Genomic DNA, 12,232 nt, shown 5'->3' with positions numbered 1-12,232 from the left:
CCTGGAATGCCGGGAGGCTCTGCCACCCTGGAATGCCGGGAGGCTCTGCCACCCTGGAATGCCGGGAGGCTCTGCCACTGCAGCTGCAGCTGGAGCTCCACCAAAGCCATCTGCCCGTGTGTCACCGAGGGTGGGACACGGGGCCACGGCTGAGGCTCTGCCTTTGTTAAACCTCTCTCCTCATCCCGCCCTGCTCTAAGTTCAGGTGTTACAGCACTCCTTCAGACAACTTCCCTAAATCCCACAAAAAGGTGTTTTTCCAAGCTTCTGCACCAAAATTGTTAGTATTTCATCAACAAGAGATGCGTGTGCATGCCGGGACAGGGGCAGAGGGGTGACAAAATGTGGAGGGGGAAGATGCTGCTGTTGCTTACAGGGTAGTATTTTCCAGCTGTATTTCCAAATGGGATGCTGGAGTATAAATGCTCAATTTTTTTTTTTTTTTTTTTTTGCTTGGCTGGCTGGACTCAGTCTTGCCAGAGCCAAGGACTGGAAATGTTTTTGCAGTTTACAAAAAGAGTGAAGAAAGCATTTGGGAATACAGCCTCTTAAAACCTGAAATAACCCACCGCTCCTAAGCTCCTGTAAGAAGGCTGTACATTAAGGTTAGGCATGGAAAACATACAGCTCTGCCAGCAGGAAAATAAAATGCAGGTAAACAACTTAGCACAGTGGTTGTGTAAAAATTCACCGAGAATTCAAATGTTCACACAATGATTAATCATCGTCTTTTATATTTAATCAGTCATGTACATTAAAAACACCAACACAAGGCACATTTTACAACAGTTATAAAATACAACAGAAAACAAAAAATCTGCTTGAGCATGTCTGCAACAAATCCATAAAGATAAGAGATTGTCTAGGCAGTTATAAAAAGAATAAATATATTTACACGCATATAAAAATCTGCCATAATAAGAACACGGCCTATTTCTACTGACAGAAAAACCTAAAGCAACTGCAGTCCCTCCATCCTCACAAGAAGAACATAATTGATCCCATTCTCAATGCTTCAACTATTTCTCAAAGTCAAAGGCAGTTACCAAGAGCCCAAAAATTGAGGGATGCCTTTGCCTTCCATCCAGTTACCTGAAGCAATGCCCAGGAAACTCCTCTGCTGAGGAGCCCCACTGCAACCACCCAGCTCTGGAGCTGCTCCATCCCTCCAAACTGCTGCTCTCCGAGCACACATCAGAGTGGGAAAAGTGATCTGGATTTTAAAGGAGAACAGATTCCCTGAACTCATAAGGCACATACCTCTAATTCAGCGCTCAGGAAGCAGCAGAGCTGACTAAGACTGTGCAGAATCACCTCACAGCGTCTTGTCTCTTAACACGGCACTTCTGATCCTAAACCTCGCGCCTTTCATTACCTCTGTTACATAAAACCAAGCATCCTCACCAAAAAACAGAGATGACATGTTTTTTGGAAGGCATGGAAAAGCACTAGGCAACTACCACCCCCCCACTCTTTCCGAAAGGCTCCTTCTCCAATTTGAGCATCCTGCATTCCTTGAGCAGCTATTTTCACACATGGAAGATAACCACACTTGAGACACTTTCTCTCCTAATTTCAGTTTTATGAGCTTAAATGTCACAGTTTTCTGCCTTCCTGGACAACACTTTCAGAAATCAGAATAAAAAAAGATGTTCTGTTTCCTTCTAAGTCTTTTGAGAAGAAAAAAAGCCCAAACTGTGTGGCATCCTCAAGGCAGAACATTCTCATCTGTACGACTGCTTGCGACTGTTATCGGGAGACTTTCTTAATATACATATTCAATCAATTAAATTGTTTCAATGTCACCATTTTTTCCCCTTTAGCTGATCCTGGAGAGGTGACAAACATTCTAAGGTGTTTCGTTACATGACTTGTTATCTCACACAGCAAGCAGGAGGAGAACTACCAAATTCAGTTTCATTTTTTACTGCACAATCTCTGCTTGAAATGTGACTGGGAGTTCTCCTGTCACAACCTGGCTGCCCATGCACGGAGCAGGCACTGGAGTCACCCTGCAGTCCAGCACACAGGCAGTATTTTCACCGTGCCTTTCTTTCATGCCAACATAGCTGTTACATTTCAGTGAGCCCAATTTTGTTTTGTAAGGCCTCTTTCAATCACGCCAGACCCCAGCAGACAAAGCCTCAACAGTTCAGAGCTCCAGCCATTCCCTAAAATTCGCTGTCAGGTAGCTCCCCTCAATAGCCACACTGTTTGGTGCAGTCAGCAATTACCACCTCCATTCCAACCTCCTTTCGAGGTTTGAGGATTCTGTAATTTATTGTTTCATAAAAGAAAATTACAGCATTTAATGTTTTAGAGCAATTAAACAACGAGTTCATGGAAAATACAAAATTTCCAGTAAGGAAACTTTACATTAGTGTCTCTACCTAACAAGACACAGAAAGATCATGATGCATCTGACCTTGACTGTCAGCAGAGCAGCAACACTTCTTCAGAACACGATGTTTAACAACCTGGTTGAAAATGATGGTGATGAGGGACCTGGCTGGGTCAAGGACACCCAGCTGGGTGGAGGGTGGTAAGGGGGAATGAGAGATCCAGCAGCAGGGAGCTGGGTGAGTCCCAACAACTGATGGCTTGCATAATAAAGAGATCTGAATATTTAACTTCCTAATTTCTTCCTGCCTGATTGATTGAACTACTTGCATTTGGGATGAGAAAGGAATATGGTCTGGTTTGCTCATTCCTAAGTCAGTGCACTGGTCAAAATTCAAATATGTCAATACGTGGAAATGAGCCTGACCTTTTGGAATTCTTGGTACTTGCCTCTAGGAAACTCATTGGAATCATTATCACGGCACTCTCTCACTCACAGACCCACAGTCACTGGGGTTGGTAAGGTTGTCAGGAGGTCTGACTGCAGCCCAGACCCTCAGGCTCCTGTCAGAAGGCACTTGCTCCAGCCTCCAAACTCCTTGTTAGTCCTTCACTAAACTCACTCCAGCTCCTTCATGACCTTCCCAGCGATGGAAGGAGCTGACCAGTCTGCAGTTGCCTGTATTGTCCTTCTAGCTCTTCTTGAAAATTGGTGTAACATGTGCCTTCTTCTGCTTTCCTGTGGCTGGGATTTTAGGGATGGGGGGATTGTGAAGGAAGCATTCATTCAGCCACGCTTCCTTTGCAACTTGTTTTCTGGCAAAGCGCAACTCTCCTTCATAAGATGAATCCCATTCAGGGTACAGACATGCAACTAAGCAGCAAAGTTCCTAAAATCAATTAAAATAGACCCATTTTGTGCATCCCAATAAGCCAAAGGGACACTATCACCTTAGAATCTCGTTAATCTGAAGTTAAAGTAGCTTCACACTTCTAAAATCTCCCCCAGTTTATTTTTGGAAGACTTCAGTAACTAAGTGACTTTTCAAAAGCAAAGCTCATTAGACAGAGCAAACAAATCTCAAAACTAATGAAAAGGCATCCCTTCTCTTCTAATCTCTACTGCAATACTACCACTATGATTGACTTATTTTAAAAATGGTCCTGACACCAGCCCCAACACCAGACACATGAGTCAGGATGGGGAAAATGCAGGTATCTATAACCTTTATACCACGACTAATGTGTGTGATTACAAGTATCACCTGGTACGGGAAAGGTCATCTGTTCTGTCCCCAGCTTCTTTCTCACCTCCACGAAAATGTTATAAACAGAGATCCTTCCTTGGTTACACCAGGTTTAGTTCCCAGCCTCTTTTCACTTGCATGTTTGTATCACAATGTCATAACCTCTGCTGTACTCATCCAACTTGTCTCCACCATCTCTCTTTTTCTGTGCTCATAATGAAAATACATTCTGTGTTAAAAGTCTAGAAAAACCTAAAATACTGGCTTCTTTCAGGAATTATCTCTGTTTTCAGATCTATCCTTCCATAAAAATTGGATTGCTCGAATGTTTCCCTATCAATTACAAAGTAGTATGTAAGGGCACATTAAATGCACCTGGCACTGAAGTTTATATAAAGAAAAAAAATAGGAAAAATATTCAGATAAGAAGCCACCCTCTCGAGACCAGAGGGGGATAAAACCAAAATAACCCCCAAAACATGTAGCAGAAGCAGCTCAAGAGCATTCACTCTCGTCTGTTCTTGAAATCATCGGATGGCAAATAGTGGATTGACTTTACCCTTCTCTGGTCCTACAGAGCCTCTCCAAAACCTTGCTTCCTCCCTTCCCGAGGTGCCTTCACTATTTTGACACTGTTGTTGTGTCTGCTCTTGTAACTTTAAATGCCACCCAGTAGCAAACACAGCACAGACACAGTGTAACAGTGCAGGTGGCAATGGGGTGAACAGTCACTGACCAAAACGCCCCAGGACATTTCTGTGCCATAGGAAGAGAAACCTGGACAGAAGGAAAAGGAAGCAAACAATCTGCCTGTGGACTGGGAGACACCACACTGGGAACATCAGCTTCCCATTCACAAGATCATCCTGAAGAAGAGTAAATATTTTAAGGTTCTTGGAGCACGTTAACAGCAGCGGGATTGCCTTCTCATCCTATCACAAACACACACATCTTGTCTGTTGCCCTAATTTTATAGCTGACAGAACCTTTAAGTTGGGGATGACCCTTTAAAGAGGAATCATCTGAGAATCTGGTAATTAACAGCAGGCACTTGCTTCAGGCAGCGGGAAATGCAGGGTCTGCACCAAACCAGTGTCTGCACACAAATGCCTCGAGCTGACAGAGCCACTGCTCCCCTCCTGTGCCACCCTCCCTGCCCAGCTGGAAAAGGAATCAGCAGATAACGTGCAAGGACATGAATTATCCTGACAAACAAACTTTAACTGTGAGGTTCCCTGGCCACAGACTTCTTAGTAAATATATTGTCAACAAAGGTGGTTCAGACTTCGAAGTGTTCACTCCCCATCCTCCCCACGATGACTGACAGTGATGAGAACTCAAGCTCAGTTCTGGCTCAGGCAGCTCCCAATATTCCCTTCAGCTACAGGAGTCCTCCTCCTGAAGTTCCCACCTTAATGCACCTTCTCCAACAGAACAGGCTTATTCTGTGAAAACTAAACTAGATAAATATACACTTGAAGTAACATTATTAAAACAAACAAACAAAAAGGCTAAGCAAGATTACTAGGAAACAGGCAAGTTTGGGGTCTCCTTTATGATGTACAATAGCTGCAAAAACTGTTTCCCTTCTTATTAATGCCACTTTTTCCTCCCTACTTCTGATACCAAACTTAAGTGAAGTGTCTTTTGCTTGGCAACTCAAATTCAGCTGTGCAAGAACATACATACCAAAACAAACCAAATACACATAAGGAAGCAACAGCAGATGTGTGCTTAAAACTAATGATTTTTGCATATTTCTGTCTAAAAAACCTTCCAACCGTAACTGACAACCCAAAAACCCCCAATTCCCTCGCAAATCTATTTTACTTTAAAGCACTGATTTCAGTGAGATGAGGCTGTTTTGAATCATTCTCATTAATACTTTCCTTAGGGGAGTTTATGAACCTTAGGAAAAAAAACTTCACAGCTCCTCCAAACCAGAGTTACACTCAGCACTTACTGAATTCAAGCCTCTTGGTAATTTCCCCAGTTCTTTTCTCTGTGAGATGAAACTACACAGCAGTGATGTCATCACCAACACCCACTAAATCAGCCACCAAAGTACCCGTGGGGGCAAAGCCGGGCAGAGCAGGAGCAGCTCTTCGGGTGACACACACAAGGACAGGACTTGGAATCTAATATTCCATTTTACTTCTCACTCTGCAACAGAAAGGATCCAGCTCCAATGCCTGGCTCAGCCACGTCCAACTGCAGCAGGGATATGTCTACCTGTGAGACTGGGAGGGGTTTCACCCAGGGAGAACAACTCCTCTGCACAGCATTGTCTTCCCGAGGCAGCTCCCGCAGCATTAAATGTGACCGGCAGGGAAGGAGATTATTTTACAGACCTACAGATATATAAACAAAGTTTTTGCAAACCAAGGATACAGTATTTATCCAGTGTCACAAATAAGATCCTTATTTCTCAGTGGTGGTGAATAAGAAAGGAGGAAAGGAAAAATGAAGTGAAGATTTTGAAGAGTATATGTTAAGGGGTTTAGATTCTGAGCTATAATTATCAGTGCTAATAGAAGTTTCAGTTTTCTTTTCATTCACACTTTGATTGTGCACAATACCTAACAGTATTTCTTGAGGCATCTCTATTAAAAGAGTTCCTAAATAAACGATTTAGGTTCTCTCTGTATCTCAGACATCTGAGAAGACAGATGGAAAACGTAACATATGTTAAAAGGAAGATTTACAAAGCAAAAATTCTTTAAAGTGTAAACCAAATTAGGGTGGAAGTGTCAGATTTCTAAGCTAACCCACATGCTTTTCCACTGTATACGAACAAACCCTAGAATTTTTCAAATTGTGTTTTTCAACTACCCCCTCCACCCTGATTTCACATTGACTTGCAGTGTTTTGCTAATAGAGTGAGGGGTTTTGTTCATGTTCTTTTCTATTAGCAGGTAACAACAGAGAGTAAAATATCTAATAAAGATAAACACTAAGAACATGGGGATTTTTTTTAACATGAAGCTGCAGGTATAATAACAAAACACTGCACGTTACTGTAGAAATAATTAATGGCACTGGATCAAGATGCCAAGGAACGTCCAGCCAGAACAGAAAGTGAATCATCTGCAGCAGAAAACTGGGAATCATTCACAAGCTACCAAGAGATCTCTGGAGTACAGCAAAGACTGACCCCCCAAGCACAGCCTCTATTCCTGCCTGCTGCTGGCAGGGCTTCTCCAGGAGCTCTACACCACTGCACAAGACAGCATTTACTGAGTTAATCTTAAGTCCTAAGAGGGAAGGAATCAGTTTGATAAACTCCCCAGTACATGTGCAATTATCACTCCAAATATGACTTAAAAAAAAAAAAAAGCATGGGCACAATGGTAAGATTGTGGACTGTCACACATGATCAGAGTGGCAGATCACCTGCTCAACTTTTCATCCCACACACACAGATGTGAGTATCAAACTCCTTGGAAAAAAATCTATAAAAGCCTCCAAACACTGAGAAAGTACACAATATCCTGCTATCAGCAATGCTCTAGGAATTGGTAAGAATTAGCTGCACTAGACTCTCTAAATGAGCCCATTTCTAATCTTACAAATCTGTTCCAGATCACAACTGCTGGCATCAAGTTATGAGGGTCAGTCACTTCGGGTGGAAAAGAAAACAATCAGCTTGTATCAAACTCACAGCTCAAAGTAAACATTCTTGCTTGGCATCCTCCTTTCCCATCCACCACCCACATTGTTACACCTCAATACTAGGTCTTATGAAACAAATAGCCATGAAATATCCCAAAAGAAACAATATAGCCATGAAATATCCCACCTCCCACCCCAGATACTTATGGTGCAAGTTCCACAAAATAGAGGACTTTCCGGTGGAATAATTACAACTGCACACACTCCTTCACCTACAGCTTTGCAGAAGATGCATTTCTTCCCCAGCTTGTCTGCTTATAAATGAAGTCTGGTCATTTAATGGAATTACCCTTTTCCTTGTTCCAGGGAGAGGTGGAGGAAGCACGTGTGTAACTGTGGTTCTTACTGTCACAGCACACAAATGACACTCAAGTTTTGCACATATCCTACAGAACAAGAGCAGGCCGATTACACAGGCTTCCGTGGATCTTTGCAGCCACGCAGGAACAAACCCTTTAAAACATCCATACTAATGCTTCCACATGCCCAAACAAAATCTGGTTTTAGATCACCGAGACGTCACTCCACCTGAAGTCTCAGCTAAGAACACGAACACAAGCTTAGAAAACCTTGCTGGCTCTCCTTAAGCTACTTTGGTTTTGTCCACCTCTTTTAAAACTAAAACCTAAATCGACTGCAACACACCTCTCTGGTTTTTGGCAGGGGAGCAGGATCGAATCAGGCTGCGCATCGACACGAACTCCCTTCTGCGAAGTTCTGTATCTGGCTGGGAGTCAGCCAGAGATCTGCTTATCTCGGCACGTAGGAAGGCACGTGCGGCAGGGCCAGCCTTCCCCGGCACAAAATCCGGGTCCTGGATGCCAGCACGAGGGCTGGGAGGAGAACGGGAGTTACCGGGGGTGTCAGCCCGCGGGCTCTGCAGCCGCAGCTATGCTGCTTCAGTGGGTAAGAAAAATCAACCCCCCCCCCCAAGTATGAGGTGAAAATCCAGCTCTAATGGGTTTTTGAAGCCGCTCATCTCACCTTCTTCCCCAGCTTCACCTACTTTAGGAATTGGTTAAGTCCTGACGCCGTCAGGGACACCCTCTGCCCTGGCCCAGATTATGCTGTGTCGTTTCTGGAACTGGCGCAGCTCCACAGCAGCACAAGCTGCAGGGAACGTAACGAATGCAGACAGAGGCAGGACTTCAGTGCAGCCCAGACCCCACCGAGCCACTTGTAGAAGGGACCGTGGTCCAGGGGCACTGAACACCTCCAGCTTTGCTGCTGCTCCACACAGTCGTATTTTTCCCAACGTGTGGTGTGCAACATTCAGCCCTACACCAGCTCAAGAACAACGTGGGCTCTCTGTATATTCTGCTGGAGGACCAATGCCAGCAATGTACCAAATAATCACGACACTCAACGTTAAAATAACACACTGCCATAAGCAAAGTTACTGTATTTCTACTTTTTCGAGGAGTCCCTTGTTTATTCTGCCCCATACTGGATGAGAATGTCTCACAACAGTCACAAAGAAGAGAAATGTTTAGGTATGAAAACGACTGTGTATCTAATAAAGCAGTAATTAGACAAAAGCACTACTCCTACTTGGCTAGACAAGGAAAAATCTTTCCCACGGACATTTTAGCACAGGAGTCAGCTTGTTCAATACAGCACAGCCACCAGTCTTAACCTTTCTTATTCATACAAAGAGCAGCAGGGCAAGTGCAAAATGGAACTATCGTGAAATTTAACGATGGTCACAGCACCCATTTCTGTTACGCTTTCATCTCTGCTCCCTTCTCCCAGATCAGACATTAGATTCAGCTGCTTGGGTTTAACAGGAAAGGTTGTATTTTCAGAGTGTAAGCAGACCAATTTCAACGGTACAAACTTTGCCCTGGTAAGCTGAGGAGCTATTTTTATCGGAAAGATTAAAGGCAGCTAAAACTTACCCCGACAAAAAGAGTTGCTTAACATCACCGCATCAAAGCATCGAGAGAAATATAAACAAGGATGAGCAGTTGCTTTCTGCCGAGCGTTCCGGGGCTGCCATCAGACCCTCGGGTACGGGCATCTGCAGGCTGGGAGCTGAACTGCTCAGCAGCAGAACGGCCCAGCCGGGCCCGACGCGGTGGCTGTGAAAGCACGTCCCCGCCGCGGCAGCCGCAGCACCCAACGGCACGGAGTGACCACTGCAATTACAGTGCTGCTCACCCACACACAACTCGCTGCTCATCCAGGCAACGAGGCTCAAACCCACCTCCCCAGGCTCCTCCGGTCACAAAGGCCCCTTTCCAGGCTGCAGCAGAACTTTTTCATTTAAGCCTCGGCACCAGGGAGCAGCCTGGTTTAGGTCCAGGAGCAGGTTTTTGACAGCAATCACTATTCAAACTCTGTGTATCACCTGCTACAACGCACAGAAACCACCAGGGATGCTTCAACAAGCAGCACTAAGTGCTGGCAACAAACCTAGAAGTGCTTTTCCTGAAAAAAAAAAATCTCTAAGTGAACAAACATGACCCACGCTGTTGGCAGAGAGAGATTTTTGCCTGTGGAACACGAGGGCGACAACAGAACTCCATGGACACACTTGTCCAAAATACAGCTTGGGGTTTGCCGTCCCAGTGCCCAGAGGCCCCCTCAGCCCTGCAGAACTTTCTGCAGATGCTGGAGTTCACACATCCAGCACTGCACAGAGCTCACCGAGACGCACGAGAACTTGCTGAACAGGACGTAATTAAAATTGAAGCATTCCAGAACAGACCAAGTGAACTTCAAAAAAGAAAGAAAAAAAAAATCCAAGACACCTCTTCAAACACCTTTCACTGGCTACCAGGAGAGCCTAAAATGTCTGTACTTAACCTGAGTTACTGTGTAGCGTTTCACAGCAACTTGTGTATCAGCCTCCCGTATATTCCACTGCTTCCATGAAAGGGATTAACATGGTTCAATCACAAGACCTCACCTAGATATTCCCTTACAAGTCTTACTCTCGATACTGTTTCTTTCTCGCTTGTTTCATTTATTTGTAGGCTGAAAAGAAAGGATACCATAAAAAACCCTAAAGGACACTTAAAAACTATTGCCAAACGCAGATTGAGCAAGCCGAAAAAAACCACAGAATTTATCAGCTCAATTATAGTAATAATTTTTTTCAGTCTATGAAAACACAGCAGGCATAGCATGATTAACTTATCACTGTCCCTTTCACAAGATTCATTAATCTCTGAAAGCAGAAATGCAAGTCCAACACACTTCGTGTTCCTCAGAAACCACTGTTTCAGTGATTGAAACAGTGGGAACACCGGGAGATGTCGGTCCACACACACATGCTCTTGTGCACACACGTGTGTATTTACAACAGGCAGGCGCTTGCTGGAAATGAAACATTTTGATGCACCTTATTATCTACAAACCCATCACAACTGAAGAACAAGGCACGCCAGAGAGACTACACACAGCCCGACTGCCAGGCTGCCGGGCATTTCGTCACACAACCAACCCCACAACTTCAATTATTATCTGCAAATCGTTTGGGTTTTAAAGGAAAAACGCTCGGGACTGTTCGAGCCAAGCGCCTTAAACCTGAGTCACAGGTGAGGAGGCAAGGAAAAAAAAAAGCAAAGTATTAACTGGGGTGTGGAATTAGATGGTCTTTAAGGTCCTTTCCAACCCAAACCATTCCATGATTAAGAAGCTGTTCGGGAGTTTTTATTCCGTAGTGTGTTGCACGTAGAGGCACAGTGGAAGAGCCTGTATAGGGCTGTTAGCTGTGGGTAATAAGTGGGTTTTCAGGAGTACATAGAAACCTTGACCACCTTTCCATGAAACCACCTTCAGCTTAGATTTAGATTAGATATTAGAAAGAAATTCTTCCCTGTGAGGGTGGGGAGGCCCTGGCACAGGCTGCCCAGAGAAGCTGTGGCTGCCCCATCCCTGGAAGTGTCCAAGACCAGGTTGGACGAGGCTTGGAGCAATCTGGGCTATGGAAGGTGTCTACCCATGACAGGGGGTTGGAACGAGATGAGCTTTAACGTCCCTTCCAACCCAAACCCCATTCCAGGATTCTACAATAAGCAGGATGGTCAGCCCTTCTCCTTCCCTACCCGCACCCCACTCACCTGCGCACCCCCATCATCCGAACTAGGGAGCTAAAAACGAGGACGAAGGAGGAAAAGAAGGGGAAACCCGACTCAAAAAAACGCCTTTTCCAACCGCTATTTATAGCCGGGACGGTACTTGGCGTACGGGTCCCGCCCGGTAACTTCGACTGCAGGAGGCCCAACCCACCCCCGCCGGGAACCGCGGCAGGGCGGGCGGTCCCCCCAGCCCCCCCCTCCGGCGGGGCGGTCGGGTGTGTGTGTGTGGGGGGGAACCGCCGTGGAGCCCCGCCCGAGCCACCCCCGCGGCCTTACCTGTGCTATCGCTGGCGGAGAAGCCCGGCGAGTTGAGCTTGGCTCGCTTGGGGTTGGGCGGCCCGTCGAGTAAGTTCTCCGCCATGGTGGCCGAGGCGGCGGAGCCGGTGATCGTTGTCGGGGGGTGCCCCGGGGGGGGGGGCCGAGCTCGCTGTCCCCGCTCCTCCGCCGCTCGGGAACCCAACAGCGCCGCTCAGTGCCCGGCCGGCCGCCCCCGCTCCCCCATGCCGGGCCGCCGCAGGCCGCAGGGAGGAGAGCTCGGGGCGGGGAGCGAAGGGCCCAGCGCCCCCTCCCTGCCGGCCGCGCTCCTCCCGGGCGCTCCCCCCGCCGCGGTGCCCGGATGGCGGCTCAGGCCGTCACTCGGGGCGCATTCCGCCCCCCCACACGCTCCCCTCGCCTCGCCCCGTCCCCTCCCCTCCGCGGCGGCGGCTTCGCCCCGGCCCCCGCCCGCCGCCCGCCCGCGGCCGAGGTAGGGGAGGGAGGAGGGAGGAGGGGGGGGGCGAGAAGAGAAGGGGGGGGGGGGGGCAAAAATTAAAAAAAAAAAAAAAAGAGAAAAAATCGTCAGAAAGCGGAAAAAACCGCGCCGACACCCCCACAAAAAAAACCGCCCCA

At 46.5% G+C, this 12,232-nt stretch overlaps 1 protein-coding gene across 7 annotated transcripts in view; it reads right to left on the bottom strand.

Annotated features, from left to right (window-relative positions):
• The window catches only part of CREBBP (CREB binding protein), a 95,511-nt gene extending 83,459 nt beyond the window's left edge, over positions 1 to 12,052 (bottom strand). For all 7 annotated transcript variants that reach the window (XM_027683940.1, XM_027683947.1, XM_027683941.1 and 4 more), the window contains exon 1: positions 11,621 to 12,052. In XM_027683940.1, coding sequence (XP_027539741.1) covers positions 11,621 to 11,705 — 85 coding nt within the window. In that variant the 5' untranslated portion in view covers positions 11,706 to 12,052. The remainder of the gene's footprint in view (positions 1 to 11,620) is intronic.
• Positions 12,053 to 12,232: the final 180 nt, after the last annotated feature.

Source organism: Neopelma chrysocephalum, unplaced genomic scaffold, assembly GCF_003984885.1.
Source record: "Neopelma chrysocephalum unplaced genomic scaffold, ASM398488v2 Primary Assembly neopelma1_65, whole genome shotgun sequence".
In the NCBI taxonomy this organism is placed as follows: domain Eukaryota; kingdom Metazoa; phylum Chordata; class Aves; order Passeriformes; family Pipridae; genus Neopelma; species Neopelma chrysocephalum.
The sequence above is the reverse complement of the archived record's forward strand: the minus strand, read 5'-3'. Positions and strand labels throughout refer to the sequence as shown.